Source organism: Arvicola amphibius, chromosome 5 (genome assembly GCF_903992535.2).
Source record: "Arvicola amphibius chromosome 5, mArvAmp1.2, whole genome shotgun sequence".
Taxonomy (NCBI): Eukaryota; Metazoa; Chordata; class Mammalia; order Rodentia; family Cricetidae; genus Arvicola; species Arvicola amphibius.
The window spans coordinates 120,591,727-120,608,239 of NC_052051.1; the positions used below are offsets into that span (position 1 = coordinate 120,591,727).

A 16,513-nucleotide genomic window follows, 5' to 3' on the forward strand; every position below is an offset into this window, starting at 1 on the left:
CCATTATGATAACACACAAAACTTGGGCACAGAATTGGTAAATATTCCACTTGATTTATAAATAATGAATCAACTGTGTTTCCTTGTGAGGGAAAACAGTTTGGGAGGTTTCTGGTTTCAGGTGAACAGTGGGAAGACACAGTGTGATTAGTTGAGACCTGGAAACTTCCATCTCCTTCCCATGAAAATTTGCAACTCATTTCCTTACTCTTAGGCCCTTATACACACACAAAAGAAGGTTTAGCCAATTCTAGTCCACCGTTGTTTGCTATTTCTGCATCCAAATCCTTAGTGGCTTACATCTCACTTTATTGGATGAATATGCTCTTTTCCCTCTTTATAATCCCACTTAAGTATACATCTTCGGACAAAGCGACCTCAGTAATTTTCTGGAATTTCAATTTAATAGAATAGCCTTGGACCATACTTCTTGGTAACTATCATCTTGTGTAGGTAACTTGACAAAAACTACATCGTGGAACTTACCTGTAGATTATACAAAAATAGATTTCCTTAAGTAATGAAGGATTGTGCCAGAGGCAAGATCTAACAAGAATTTAGAAAGCCATTAAATTCTCATGTGCAGTCTCTTTATCTATGAGATGCTGTGAATGACAGCACTCACTACCATGAGGAAACATGCACTCCATAGCAGAGTTAACTCATGTTTGTTTGTGTGTTCACCTCAACTTTTGGTGCATAGGAGATGCTCAGGTAATAACCATCACAGCATATAGAATGTGAGCATGATTTAATATTGTGAGGTCTTGGTACAGACAACCTTCCTGTAGTTTCAGTGAGTTTTAGCATCTAACCTATCCATCTCCTTTTCCAGGAAAAATGAACAATGGTTGGTGAAAGTCGCAAGGAAAAAGCTATGCCTCGATTCTGAACTGCCTACCTTCACCATCTGTGTATATAAAGAATTCTTCATTCGTCTTTTTACTATAGAAAACACAGAGCTGTTGGTATTGGACTCGCTGGTTCTTAGTCTTTCCACCTCTTTCCTTCTAGATTCAGTGATCTGAGGACGTGGAGAACTCTCCACCCAGTCTTTGCTCTGGAAATCTGATCACAATGTTGTCTGCCCAACTGCCCGCTTAATAAAAGTAGAAACTCAGCAGAACATCCTTTTGGGGATTTGTTTCTCACTGCTAGGTCATAGGAAATTTTTAAAAATAGAAGCTGGATATATGGTGCCCTTTGTCTTACACTGGCAGACAAGTTGCTGCCATCATTGGAAATAAGTCTCTAGAATGAGAGTGGGTACAATATGGGCTCTCAGGCAGCCAATACTTGTATGAAGCTATCTGTCACCATATCAGACCCTTTACCTAGTATCTGTATTTCTATAAATACCATAACTCAATTTTTATAAGTCCTATAATTGAAACAATCCAATACTTTCTCATATCTAATTGTTTACCTCTTGATATATTTTTTTTTAATTTTGAGGTTATACCATGGCTTACTACCTACAGTCTGAGAAAGACTAAGAAATTGAAACCACAATATATGTAAATCTCTAGAATGGCAATCTCCAGCAAAAATATTGTATGAGCCATTTATATAATTTAAATTTTTTAGTGGTTAACAAAATAACCAAGTAAAGTTAATTCTAATTATTTTATCTATCTCAATATATTAATTAAACTAATATACATATTTTATTTAATAAATCGTTGATATTGATGTGCATTTTCCACTATTCATACATCTAGTTTGGGCCAGTCATGTTTCAATGTTCGGTGGCCATATGTAGCTGGAGGTGGCTACAGTGAACAATGCAGCAATACCTTGTAGCAACAGACATGGGCCAACTGAGGAAGAACTAACATATTAGATAGTGATGGCTTGAGACAGCTTGTGGCTCCAGGCTCTCTACTGAGATTCTGCTATTCTCAGAATATAGTTGCTGCTGTTCCGTAGTAGCAGTAGGTGCCAGATTCACTCCAAGATTCTAGGCTTAGGCAGGAAGAACTCCAGAAAGTACACAGAGAAGCTTTTGTGTCTCCAGCAACTCTCAGCAACAGGAAAAAAAAATGTTCAGAGTGTGACTGACCTGCTTAGACCTAAAAAGCTAATTTTGTATTTTCTCTCTGCTCTTTTGTTTTTATAAATAAATCTCCACTAAGCCAAATATAATGGGATTTTATGATTGTTGTCCTTCGTAATTGAATGAAAACTAGTCAGTCCCCATGCTGCAGTTTCCTGTGTCATCAAGAAAGAAAATAACAGACATTGGCCAAGCTTTGTTGGGACTATTTACCTGGGGATTCTGGTGAGACTAGGATAAATTCAGAGTTTCTCTGGCGTGTCTTCTTCTTAATCATATGCGGGAAATCTGGAAAATCTATTTTCATGAGCTTTGGATAAAACATGCTTGTCATGTCGTTTTTAATAATTTGTTGATGTCTACACAAGAAATCCTTTATACTCCATTTTTTGCTTTTTTACTACAATATTCATGAAGACTCCTTGATTTATCCAACACTTAATAGTCATCACAAAACTTGGTTTCACTACAATTCATTAAGAATATTACATCACATACATACATAGATCTAATCTACATGGGAAGTAGAAAAAGACAAGATCTCCTGAGTAAATTGGGAGCATGGGGACCTTGGGGGAGGGTTGAAGGGGAGGGAAGAGGGAGTGAGGAGAACAGAGAAAAATGTAGAGCTCAATAAAAATCAATTTTAAAAAAAAGAATACTGCATGAAACTACATCTGGCCTGCCTGTATGCAGTATATGAGGCACAAATTAGTTTAGAATTTAAACCTAAATCTTTTTTATTTAAATTGTTTTCATTTACATACCAACCTCATCTCCCCCTCCCTCCTCTTCCCATCCCCCATTCATTCTTCAGAATGCATAAGGCCCCCTTTAGGGAGTCAACAAAGTCTGGCATATCAAGTTGAGGCAGCACCAAGTCCCTCCCCCACTGTATCAAGGCTGAGCAAGGTATCCCACCATAGGGAATGGACTCCAAAAAGCCAGTTCATGCACTTGGGGTAAGTCCTGATCCATTGCCAGACCCTGAGTAACAAATCAAGCCATATAACTATCACCCTCATTTAGAGGGCCTAAAACCATGTAAGTTCTCCAGCTGTCAATGCAGTGTCTGTGAGCTCCCACTAGCTAGGGTCAGCTATTTGTGGTTTCCCCATCATGATCTTGACTGCCCCTGCTCATATGATCCCTCCTCCCTCTCTTCAACTGAACTCCAGGAGCTCAGTTCAGTGCTTGGCTATAAGTCACTGCATCTGCTTCCATCAGTTACTGAATGTAGGTCTTATCATGCCAATGAGGCTAGTCACTAATCTGGTTATAGGTGAAGACCCAATCAGGCACTCTCTCCTCTCCACTATTGCTAGGAGTCTTAGTTATGGTCCACCTTGTGGATTTCTGGGAATTTCCTGAGTACCAGGTTTCTCCTTAACCCCATGACAGCAAAAATTAATAAATGGTACCTCCTGAAACTTAGAAGCTTCTGTAAGGCAAAGGACACATTCAATAAGACAAAACAGCAACCTATAGAATCTACATCTGATCAAAGGGCTGATCTCCAAAATAAATAAGGAACTCAAGAAACTATACACCAAAATAACAAGCAATCCAATTAGAAATGGAATACAGATCTAAACAGAGAATTTTCAGCAGGAGAAACTCAAAATGGCCAAAAGACATTCAAGAAATTTCTCAACATCTTTAGCCATCAGGGAAATGCAAATCAAAATGACTCGGAGATACCATCTTACATCTATCAGAATGGCTAAGATCAAAAACACTGGTAACAGCTCATACTTGAGAGGATATGGAATAAGAGGAACACTACTCTATTACTGGTGGGAATTCAAAGTTGTATAGCCACTTTGCAGGCAAAAGGATAGAACTAGAAAAGAAAAACATCCTGAGTGAGGTAACCTAGACGCAGAAAGACAAACACAGTATATACTCACTCATGAGTGGATATTACAGGTAAAGCAATGATAACCAGGCTACAATCCACAACCCCAGAGAAGCTAGATAAAAATAAAGACCTTACAAGGGATGTCATGGAGGGGCCCAGGAAGGGAAAGTAAAGATTTCCTAGGTAAACTGAAAGGAGGGTGGAAGGAAGGGGATGGGGAATGGGAACATGAGGGATCTCAATGGACAGAGAGGGAGAACAATAAACCTAAATTTTAACTGCCAAGGTATCTCATTATCTAGGAAAAATTATCCAGAATGCCAAAAGGAAGTTAACAAAGACAGAAATCTAAACCACTGTTCCCTTACATAAATAAGTAAAAGATGATAGATCGGTAGATAGATGATAGAGATAGATAGATAGATAGATAGATAGATAGATAGATAGATAGATAGATAGATAGATAGATAGGTAGGTAGGTAGGTAGATAGATAGATAGATAGATAGATAGATAGATAGATAGATAGATAGATAGATAGATAGATAGACCAACAACCTGTATTTACAGCAGTAGAAAGTGAGCCAAATTTGGGCTGTGAGGCTTCAGTGTCCCTGGTATATAGATCGATGCAGCAGTGGGCAAGTGCACCTCCCTTATTCTTTGCTTGTAGCTTGTGTTCTCTCTGCTACCTTCCATTTCACTTAATACCAAGCAGACCAGTGATCCTTTGCACCTTCTAATAGGAAACAATAAAATATAACATTTATGAATACTTAGTGTTTGCTTGAAACTAAAAAAAAGTAACTGTAAAGCTCGAATGTGTATCCTATGCTGGTGAAGTATAGCATAAACTCTACTGAGTTCTCTCAGAATCCACAGGCTAAGGCACCCTGATGTTGCCCTTATAGTTTCTAAGTGTTGGCAGTGTCAGGGGAGGGGGAAAGCCTTGGTAAACACTATCAAGGAATGCCAGGGGAAAACAATGGACTAAATACAAACACTAATTTAACTGAGAAACTCTGTTGATGGAAATTGCAAAGAAGGGCAATTTGTATTTGAGTTTTACCTTGAGATTGTAAACATTCTTTTGTTATTGCCTAGTGCTCGCTATAAAAGGAGGAGTTTGAAAACTGTCCTGTGCACAGCCTTACAAGTTCTCTGGCTGTGGCCTCAGCTAGTTGATAAGCTTTTTGTGCCCCATTGCGATTTATTTTTTTTAAGTTTTTATTTTTTTCCTGGAATAAAGTTTGCTGCTGGTTTATTAGACTTTGGTGCTCTGTCCCCATCTTTGCATGACCCCCATGGACCCAACAAATATGTTCAGCCAGTGCCTACATAGAGCCTTTATCCCTATGTCCCAACATCTCTGGTACAGGAAGGTACTCTGCATGCTATCAAAAGAAAAATATAAACATTAAACCACCTTCAAACACTTTGATCTACAGTGGAGTTCTGCCTGCAAGATAGGCTAAGGCAATGGTGTCAGAAAGCTTGTGGAAGTAGCCAAACAAGAACTAACTTGACTTAAGGCTCATTCTACAAGATGGAACCCTTACCCAATATTGCTTGATTGATCAGAGACCTAGGATAAAATCAAATAATACTGACCTAAAAAATGAAAAAAAAATGTATTGATAACATGACTTCTAATTGTGAGGGTCCTGCAAGCTTTACTGCCTGAAGAAAAACAAACCATAGGTGGCAAGAGGAAACCTGATTTAGTAAGACTTACTTTGCCTGGCTGGTTCAAACTTCTGGAGTCTGACCCCAAGCAGTAGGCTTGTTTGTTTGTTTGTTTGTTTATCTATTTATTTTACATATTTAAACACAGTACGACTTTGAAAAAAGTTTCCTCGTGACAACAATCACAAAAAGGCTAAGGCATGACCACATCTAAACTCCCTTGAAAAGTATATGTCTTTTACAAAGTAAATGTAACCTCTTCCACAGGAATGGGCTCTATTGGCTGAGAAACAATGCTCAGGATAAGGGACTCGGAAGAAAGGGTTTTTAATAAGCATACAGATGGGTTCTATTGACTGAAAAACAATTCAGGATAAAGGGAATTCCAGTGCTGAATGGCTCCATAGGATAACAAAGATTACGGGGTTATTAATACATTCATTCCCAGCCTTCTGTTTTTAATTTAATTTCTATGAAGTAAAATAGGATTTATCATATTTTATGTATACTTATTAACATTGACATAAATATCATTTCATTGTTATTTTAATAAAGAATATACTAATATATACAACTATGCAGACAGGCTATGAATTTTATTAAGAGCATCCTGGCCAGTCCAAAGAATAGGTCAGACCATAGATTCTGTCACACAAACCACTGGTCAAGAGCAGAGACCGGAAAGAGTGGCTAAGGCAAGCTGGAGACTTCCCGATAGCCTAATTGAAAGGCAACATTCCATCCTTCAGTCTATGGTGGAAATGACAATTTTTGTGACTTCTCTGAATAATGGAAACATCTGCTGAATTCTAAAGGAAAAAAAAAGATCAGTGTGGTGGTAGAATGGCTGTTCCGCCACGGTTCTGTGACTGTCCAGTCGAGGAGTTTCTGCATAAGGACAATGGAGTCATAGGTCGGTCTCAGAATTCTAGAGATTTCCACACCCTTCAAACCTATGCTGTGCAATGGAAGCATTTGTTTTTGAGTGTGTTGATTCAAAGTGGCGTTGGCTTCATGTAAGCCAATGAGAAAATTTCGTGTTGTCACTTTAAAATTAGTACAAGAGATGACAAGAGGCATAGATTAGGGTGCCCTGAGACAGGTTTGATCATTAATCAATATCCATTCTCTTCTCTTAATCTTAGTTCTAGTGGGATATTTAGGTGAGTTTGAAAATGCTAAAAATATTTTGGGCTTTTTTTTCTTCCACATAACATTTTTTTCCTCTGAAAGCTTCTGGATAAAATAATGTTCACAGACTAGTCTTAGTGTTCTCGTCTCTTGCATGCAGCTGTGTGGCTGCAATATACAATCACCCTTTTCCACAAAGTTGGGATTCACTTTTACATAGTCGGTGCACTGGATCTGTGGGTTTTAGTATTTCATTTTCCAATGCTGATGAAAGAAATACACAGTGGCCATCATTAACAATCTACTGTTGTAAGACTCAGAAAACGCATATATTGGAAGTTACTTCTTTGAGCTTGAATAATTACTTACTTAGAGGCTTTTCCTGACTGAGACATTGGTGACACTAGAGAAAGGGATAGACCATTTGTTTTCACCTTGTGTTTTCAGTGTTCCTGCCTCTGAATCCCAGACTCCACAAGGCCTATGGGACTCACCAGATCAGTGAGGCGCTGTTAATAACTTTTGCAATAAATCAAAGTAGAAACATTTAATTATTTATTCTCAAGTGGAAGGTAATTTCAGATTCTCTATTATTACTATTAATTTTTACAAGCAGATAAACGCATTTATTTGCACATGTAGAAATCCCATAAAAACACAAAACCAGGAACCATAATATATAGACAAAGAACCTGTAAGGTTAAAAACAACAAAACAACAAAAATCCCTGACGAAACATTATATGACAAAGTACTTCCAAAAGTGCCATTGAGCTCATTTTGTGTACATCATCTACCGATGGGCATTGAACCTGGTCTTAAGAGTGGTTTGTACTTTCTCTTCTATGAGATTCAGTGTGGTTTGGCTTTATGTTGAGGTATTTGATTCATTTGGACTTGCGTTTTATGCATGGTGATAGGTATGGCTCTATTTGCATTCTTCTACATGTTGATATCCAGTTACGTCAGCACCATTTGTTGAATATGCTTTCTTTTTCCTATTTTAGATTTTTAGCTTCTTTGTCAAAAATCAGGTATCTGTAGGTTTATGGATTGATATCCAGGTCTTCAATTTGATTCCACTGGTCCTCCTGTGTGTTTCATAGAAGAGAAAGTAGAAAGTACACTTGGCATAGGTAACCACTTCCTAAATATAACCCCAGTAGCACAGACACTGAGATAAACACTTAATAAATGGGACCTCCCAAAACTGAGAAGCTTCTGTAAGGCAAAAAACATGGTCCAGTAAGACAAAACAGCAGCCTACAGAATGGGAAAAGATCTTCATCAACCCCACAACAGACAGAGAAATGATCTCTAAAGCTGAGGAATCAAAATGTCATCTTTGAGCCTAGTACCAAACAGTAATAATGCTATACTCAAGTCGTGAACAGCAACATATTTTAAATATTATGTGCTTCGTGGTAGTAATTTGTGAAAGTCTATCATGCTGTAAGTGTTGATCTAAATAAAAGTATATTCAAGTAAAATAAAATAAAATAAAATATATAAAGAAGTCAAGAAACTTGATATCAAAAAATCCAATAAAAATGGGGTACAGACTTAAACAGAGAAGTCTCAACAGACAAATCTCAAATGGCTGAAAGACACTTAAGAAAATTCTCAACATCCTTAGCCATTAGAGAAATGCAAATCAAAACCACTCTGAGATTCTATCATATACTTGTCAGAATAGCCAAGATCAAAAACACAGATGACAGCTTATGGTGGAGAGGATATGGAGTAAGGGAAATGCCCCTTCTTTGCTGGAAGGAGTGCAAACTTGTACAGCCACTTTGGAAATCAGTATGGCAATTTTTCAGAAAATTAAAAAACAACCTACCTCAAAACACAGCAATACCACTTTTTGGTATGCAGCCAAATGATGCTCAGTCATACCAACAGGACATGTGTTCAACAATATTCATAGCAGCATTATTTGTAATAGTCAGAACCTGGAAACAACCTAGATCCCAAAGAATGAACAAAGAAAATGTGGTACATTTACACAATGGTAAAAAATAGTGACATCTTTAAATTTGCAGGCAAATGGATCTACAAAAAAATATTGAGTGCAGTAACCCAGACAGAGAAAGATAAATATAATATATACTCACTCATAAGTGGCTTTTGGACATAAAGCAAAGAAAAAACAGCCTACAGCCCACAACCCCAGAGAACCTAGACAACAATAGAGACATACATGGATCTACATAGGAAAGAATAAAAGACAAGGTCTCCTGGGTAAATTGGGGAGGGTGGTCATGGGAGTGAGTAGAAGGGAAGAGGGGAGGAAGAGAGAGGAGAGGAGAGCAAGGTATAACTCAATTAAAAACAATAAAAAGAGTGGTTTGTACATGAAGCAAGACTATTGAAGGAAACCAATTTTTCATTTGTAAGTGGTTAGCAATTGGAGACAGCTTCTAGGTTAAGGACGAGGGCTTATGTCCACTTTCCCTCTCAATACTGGGACCCCATCTGGCCAAGACTTGTGTGGGTCCTGTGCATACTGCCATACTCTCTGTGAGTTTATATTTGCACTACCCTGCTGTCATTTAGGAGTCTTTATTTCCTCGGTGTCCTCCACCCCTTCGGACTCTTAAAAGCTTTCTGCCTCCTCCAGTTTTCCCTGAGCTCTGCAATAGGGGATTGATGGAGCCACCACCTTTAGGGTGGTCTATCACTCTCTAGGCCTTATCCAGCAGTGGGTCATGAATTAATTTGCATATGGAAATCTTTCATATTTTAGATGACCCAGATTCTTTTCAGAATCTAAAATATGTTTATAGACAAGCACATTAAAATATTAAAATGGAGTAAAAGATATATGAGCAAAGGCAGATACAAATTTGTTATTACAGAATTTTAATAGCAATTAAAACTCAGAATCACCATATTAGCAACAAGTGAAAAATATTAATGCAATTGCCATTCACATTTGTGATGGGCTTTGGCCTAAAGCATATAACTGCAAATTTTAAATGACTATTTGAAACTAAGAAAATGAAGTAGTTTAGATTTTATTTGAAAAAAAGCGAAAAAAATGTATACTGAGAAACATGATTGAATATTGGCATAAATGGTGTATTATGTGTTATTATTTGTATATCAGTTTAGTTTTAAAGTGGAATAGATAAGTCAACATTTTTAGCACTCCTTTCTTGTGAGACTCCACATCATTTTGTTTTTTATTATTTCTTGGTTTTCTTGAGGCACTGATTCTCCGTAGCTTTGGAGCCTGTCCTGTAGCTAGCTCTCATAGGCCAGGCTGGCCTTAAACTCACAGAGATCCACCTGCCTCTGCCTCCTGAGTGCTGGGATTAAAGGTGTGTGCCACCAACGCCCGCCTCTTTTTTAAGTTTATCTTCTGAATTCACTAAATGAATATGTGCTGCCTTCCTAGAAGAAAACAGAAGCTTCTCCATAGAAAAGCAGGAAGAAGCAGAAAACTGGGGCAGCCAAAGGAGCCCCACCATGCTAACACCATCCCCATTAATAATGCAAAGGCTCAGGTTGCCTACAGGACAAGGCTGTATACCCACTGCGGATGGCATCTGTGGATCTCTGCAACACGAATGAGTGCTACAGCCTTCTCTACCTTAGGTGTTTCTTTGCTGTTGTTGTTTTGATTTGTTTCTGTTCATTGTGCCTGAGGAGTCTTAACTGTTGGGGAATGTGTACTGAGTTTGGCTATGCTCTTTCCAAGTATAGCATGCTTATTCACACGCTACCCTGGCTGCCCCTTCCTGGAATCACTTCTCTCCTGTAAAGTCCTTTTCAACATCCCCTGCTGAGATCTGACCTCGACCTAAGTAGAATCACGTTGGATCTACCAAGGCCTGATCAGACCAGCACACAATGCCTCAGTGCTTTTTCCTACGCAGCTACTGCCCTCTCAGGAGGCCCCAACACTTGAGCTTTAAAGAAGAGGTACCAGCCAAAAGGGAGCTCGTTAACTTAGTCTCCTCCTTGTAAGGTGGGTCAACTGTAGCATGGGGCGTGAAAGGAGAGGAGGGAAGCTGATGTAATTTGGACTGATGGCTTTTACAGTTGTTGCCCCATCCCTGAAGAATTAGGGAAGATGATAGGGTAAGACAGTTATGGGCTTAGCAAGACCTTGGTGGCCAAGTTGTCTCAAGCACAGGCAAGACAGGAATCCTGGATCTACTGCTAAAAATATCCAACTGTCATGGAGAGACAGTATTCTCTAGAGACAGTGTTAGGTATGTCTCGGAAATTAGAACTGGGGTTGCCCTGATATGGCCACATGATGTTTTGTTTTGCTTGCTTGCTTGCTTGCTTCCTTCTCAGTATCCCAGAATACTCCCGATGAGTTTAATATCCAGTCAGAAGATTCTCGACACAGTCAAATCTGGATATTGTGTCACTAATTTTATTTGATTCAAAGACCCCACCCCTACTTCACAAGAAAATATAGACTTCCTTCCCCCTATTTCTCCAGGAATGTCTAGAAATCTCTAGTGGCCCCATTTTGGTTTTGCATCTTTTCAAAAAATAAACGTGAATGGAATTGGGGGAAAGGACTATCTTTTTTAAGAGATGTACAAATGTCCCCACACTAAACCAGTATAATTGTACACACAGAATAGTAACTTCTGCCCCTCTTAAGTTTCCTGAGCACTCACAGGTCTGTCACTGTGCTCAATAGCTGTACTCTTTTGATCTTTTAGATTATTAGTCAAAGTTCAATTTTTCCCATATATTTATTCTTGAAGTGGTGTGGAACAGGCTGTTAAAGTGGAGTGAGCAGTGGGTTGGTCTTCAGCAGCTGCTTTAGCATTCTGGTGATGTCTCTTGGGTGATTGTTGCACAAGGTGGTGTCCTGAGTCAGCATTCCAAGGCCCTACCAGAAGGAAAAATGGTCAAATATTTCCAGGTACTGTGGTCACTTTTGCTCTTCATCATGCTACAATTGGTGCTTCTATCTGGTAAGTAATTTCACTTTTTCCATCAGAAATACAAAGTTTTGTGGGTGCTAACATTGTAATCTTCAAGTAAATGCTTTGAATTGAAATGATTGTCATGAAAATGCATATGAATATAGGTCCAAACACCTGCATACATGCTTGTCTGCACATACATGCTGAGAGAAACAGTGGGTCAGATTCTGGGCCAGAGAGTTAAAGTTTTGGTTTTCCTGTATGTGATATGCGTGTCAGGGGACCTAGTACATAGGGCCAAGGAGACGCTGCTATTCGGGAAGGCAGTTAGGGGAAGTGACCAGCTGTATATCTTCATGCAGAGCACACCTCCAAGATGCTTGAAATGCCTCCCAGTGATCCCCAGGGACTCAGAATCTCTGTGGTCTCTCTAGAGCAGAGATCGTGCTGGGAATCAAAGGAGAATGGCATTCTGGGTTTTTCTCCTCGAAATTCTGACTGGTGTACACACAGGATCCATTGCTCAATAAAGAATAACTTTGCCAAATGACAAAAAAAAAAAAAGAAGATGTTGTTTCCCTTCCTGCAAAATGCAGGGTCCAAACCAAAAAAAAAAAAAAAAAAAATACAAAGTCCTGACCTTTCCCCTTTCTCAACTGCCTACTATACCAATCCTCTCCAGCTTGGCAAGTATTAATCAAGGAAAGCACTTGATATTCTGGGATGGCAACCTCCCTAAGCAGTGACGTACTGTTCCCCTCTGCTGGTGATTTACAGGAGCCGAGTGCCAGTCCATATCTTAAAAGGGATGAAAAATAAATAAAAGAAATATTATTTTCAATTACTTCAAAATTGCATAGTAAGGAATTGGAGCTTTTTTTTCTCCAGTCAGTAGATTAGACTGTGATTTATCGGGAATTAAAGGCTGTATCATATTTATGTATTGTCTAGTTCCAGGAGCTCGAGTTTGGTGGCCACCACATGGAGTTATTAAGGTAATTGCCTACTAGGTTCTCCAGGACTCAGACTTGAATACAATTTTTCAAAGATTTTTAAAATAAATTGTGTATGGGTATTTCCCCTGTTTCTATGTAAGTATGTTGCACATTGCCAGGTGTGCACAGGGGCCAGAAATGTGCACTGAACCCTCTGGAACTGGAGTTACCAATTATTGTAAGCTTTCAGAAGGTGCTGGAAACTGTACCTTGTTCCTCTGCAAGCAGCAAGTGAGCAAGTGCTTTTAAACACTGAACCATCTCTCCAGGCTCTGAATCAAATGTTTTAGTTTTTTTAATTTTATATATCTATTCCTTGAGGATTTCATACAGGTATATTATGTGCCTTCATTTTGTCTACTTCTGCTCCCTTTCTAACTTCCCCTACTAACTTCCTAATGTTTTTGGTTTTTCTCTTCAAAATTCACTAACTCAAACTACTGGTGCTAATGGATACATAGGTTCATAGACTGCCCCTGTTCCAGTTAATCTTATTATTTTTTTTAAAAAAAAAACATTATTCCAAAGGTTTACCAAGACAATAACCTATGAAATTCTTTGAGGTCTATTCACATGAAGGTTACAGGTCCACAATTTGTTAGAGTCTACAATAGAGTGATCTAAACTGGGAACCAAGCCAAATGTAGACACACACACACACACACACACTCAGAGAGAGAGAGAGAGACAGAGACAGAGACACAGATAGAGACAGAGAGACAGACAGAGACAGACAGAGAGACAGAGACAGAGACAGAGACGAGAATATCCCAAGGTGTCTGGAAGCTCTTTCTGAATGCTAACACTTTTCAATTGCCAGCCACGAGGAGTTCTAAGACCTATGGACACGAGTGTCCACAAAGTTCCTGCTCTGGAAGAGTTGTGCTTCTGTAGAGAGAGTGGACAGAACACATTCTCTGTTGAAAATTTGGAAAGCAGCAATCTCTTGGATTCTGGAAGCAGAAAAATGTACAGGAATCTCTGAGCAGAGGCTCAAATTATGTCTGCAGCTTGTGTTTGAGTCAAACAGAAGGTTTTTTTTTTCCTTTTTGTCTATCCTGCCCAAACTTGTGTGTATTGTGGGTCCACCAAATGTTTGATTAGTGAAAGAAAGGATAAATTAAAGGTTATTTCTTTTGTGCTTTTGTAGATTTCCTGCAGGGCATTCTTTCATTTTAGATGGACTTGTGATTTAAGCTTTCTTTCCTTCATGAATTTAGATGTTTTCTTTTTCCCTCACTATAGCTTACCAGTGGAGCTCCTGACCACAAGACATGATACTTATCAGATCACAGAACGTGACACTTTATCAGAGGGGATGTACATAGATTCTAGTGTCATTGCTTTATGCAGACAGACTAGGAGAGCCTGGTGACACTGGAATGTGGTTGTGACTTGCTTAGATGTCATTAGTGCAGTCCCCAAGTGACCTGGGTTTTTAGTATGGTTCTAATTATATCCTTTTCTGCTCAATTTCAGATCAAGTGTCCTTATAAGAAAGTAAATTTGAGCTGGCTCAATAAAACAGTGGATCCATGTCCAGGCTTAAAGCAACCCATCTGTGGCACCAATTTTGTAACTTATGATAACCCCTGCATCTTATGTCTTGAGAGCTTGTAAGTGCTCTGTGGGGGTGGGGGTGGGGGTGGGAAAGAGAACTAAGACTAAGCTTGTTGGTTGTGATTTCTATGCACCCTGCATCCAGCAGCCATGAAAGTGGTCTTCCTCTCCCATTTGTGGAGACAGCAAACAGTCCCTTCTTAGAAGAGCCATAGTATCAAAAGGACTACTGGCATATGCCAGTATGGACCCATTAGACAGAACAGTGCCCGCTGAGTTCTTTCTCTGAGTCCTGATATTCCCATGTTAGATGGATTCCCTGCAGAAATTCTAAAACACCTCCAAATCTCACCACTTCGATATGTAGAACAAATTTTACCTTCATCTTTTGTTAGATATTTTCTCCTGCTTCTATGTCTACAGCTTTCAACTATACTAGTGGAACAGCAGAGGTTGGTCAATTGCCTGGGATCGATGACTCAGATCCTTGGATTTACGTGACAGGAAATTGGTCATTCGGCACCCAGATTGCAATGCCATGGTGATTTCAGCTTTGATCTATATGAGGCAGGATAGTCTAAAAGAAGAAAACCATTCCTTGTGGTGTCAGATTGGAGCCCTTCCTCTAGCAACCCTTTAGTAATAACATGCAGGGAGCGAAAGTTCCAGTCATCCCCATAGTTACTGATCCAGTCACAGGGAGAGACTGGCGCATGAATAAGCATGGCACTTACACCTTGTACATCACAAACTCAGGCCCAATCAGACAGATTAGTTCCCAAAGGTTGTCGGTATCTTCAGTGGCAAATGCCCTGGCCTTTGATCTAAGCAGTTCCCTTTGTAGTCTGTCTCTTAATTCCCTGAAGTAAAATGTCTTAATGAAATGATTATTATGCCTCCCTTTAGGAAATCTCGTGGAAGAATTAAATTTTATCACGATGGAAGTTGTTAGGTGAGTGAATTTAGATATCTTCCATTTCTGACCAGCACAACCACTTCCTTCTTGTTCTTTACCCCTTCTTTTGCTTTTCCTTGCATAGATTCTTGATGACAAAGTCCTGTTGGAAGTTGATGGCTCCGGAGTCTTTCTATGTTTTCCTTAATAAATAAACTATTCTGGCCTGGAGATAGAGCTCACTGGTAAATCACAGTCTCACAGGTTGGAGGACCCTGGGATCAATCGCGATCACTACAAATAAATAAACAAACGTTCCTTAACATCTTGGCTTGTGTCTTGGATCTGTGTCTTCTATAGTACTAGTAGAAGAGATTGACCATTTGCACTATAGGTCAAAGTCAGACAGTATTTTTATCATTTCTTTAGCATTTTCAACAATGGCCTGATTTATATAATACCTCTAGGGCTTCCCCATTTCAAATTTATCTATATTCCATTATCATTTTAAAAATTAATCAGTTTATAGAACACTGTGGCCTTCCTAATCAATCTCTGCTTCCCGGCTTTTGTAAATCACTCTTTAAATATTTGAACTTTCATTATTTATGTCTTTTTGATATGTAGTCTTGCTGTGTTGCCCCAGTTGGCCTTATGCCCAGACTGGTCTCAAACCTGAAATTCTCCTGCCTTAGACTCCCAAGCAGTTGGAATAACAAGAGTGTGTCATTGTGGCCCATTGTATCAAGGTCTGAGCATTGATACAGAGGCATCTATACATGTCTAACATGGCGCCGTGTCTTCAATGATCCTACTTTTCGCCACAGAAGAAACGTGAATTGTTCATAACTATGAATAACATACTGATCTTTTTTCTTAATTTCTGAAGATACGTTGTTTGGGACATATATAAAATATGTCTCCCCAGGTCATAATAACTCATTTGTGTGCATGTACATGTATTTTCTAAGATGGTCAGCAGGCTCACAGGCGCTCATGTGCTGTCCTCCTTGGTCACATCTGTTCTGGGAGAAAAGTGACCTTTTGACTTGTCAGTGCTCTGCAAGCTGTGCCAGCTTGACGACTAGGTGGAACATGAAGGACTGCAGTGAAAATGAGATCACCTTGGAGCTTTCATCTTCAGAATTTGAAAGCAAAGAGCCCTGGGGGAAAGGAGGTATTCTGCCTTCATAGAATGCCATCTCCCATGACATTAAGTTCTTGGTACAGGAACATAAAGAGCTCGAGGGAGAGGGTTGCTTCCAATGCTGCTGATTCTCTTATCACCTTCATGAATCTCTGTTTGAAAAGTATGAGTCCCACATTAAGGTCACACAGTGAATCTTTTATCTTAAGCAGGCACTATTGGCATCCTGTGTAAGACCTGGACTCTGTTATCTTTTTATTTGCATGCTTCTCTCCTCCACGGAG

The 16,513-nt window shown here is 39.2% G+C and overlaps 1 protein-coding gene across 1 annotated transcript; it reads left to right on the top strand.

The window, feature by feature from the left end:
- Window positions 1–11,610: 11,610 nt before the first annotated feature.
- Window positions 11,611–15,139, top strand: Spink14 (serine peptidase inhibitor Kazal type 14 (putative)). The gene is made up of 4 exons (XM_038329304.1): window positions 11,611–11,680; window positions 12,584–12,627; window positions 14,107–14,243; window positions 15,094–15,139. The coding sequence occupies exons 1-4, from the start codon at window positions 11,611–11,613 to the stop codon at window positions 15,137–15,139; spliced, it is 297 nt and encodes a 98-aa protein (XP_038185232.1).
- The last annotated feature ends 1,374 nt before the right edge of the window (window positions 15,140–16,513 follow it).

Excerpts from the sequence above, each read along its gene's own strand:
- Spink14 (XM_038329304.1), top strand. The coding sequence starts at position 11,611 with ATGGTCAAATATTTCCAGGTACTGTGGTCACTTTTGCTCTTCATCATG. Across the intron at positions 12,628-14,106 it reads CACCACATGGAGTTATTAAG|ATCAAGTGTCCTTATAAGAA; the intron begins GTAATTGCCTAC and ends GCTCAATTTCAG. Across the intron at positions 14,244-15,093 it reads ATCTTATGTCTTGAGAGCTT|GAAATCTCGTGGAAGAATTA; the intron begins GTAAGTGCTCTG and ends GCCTCCCTTTAG.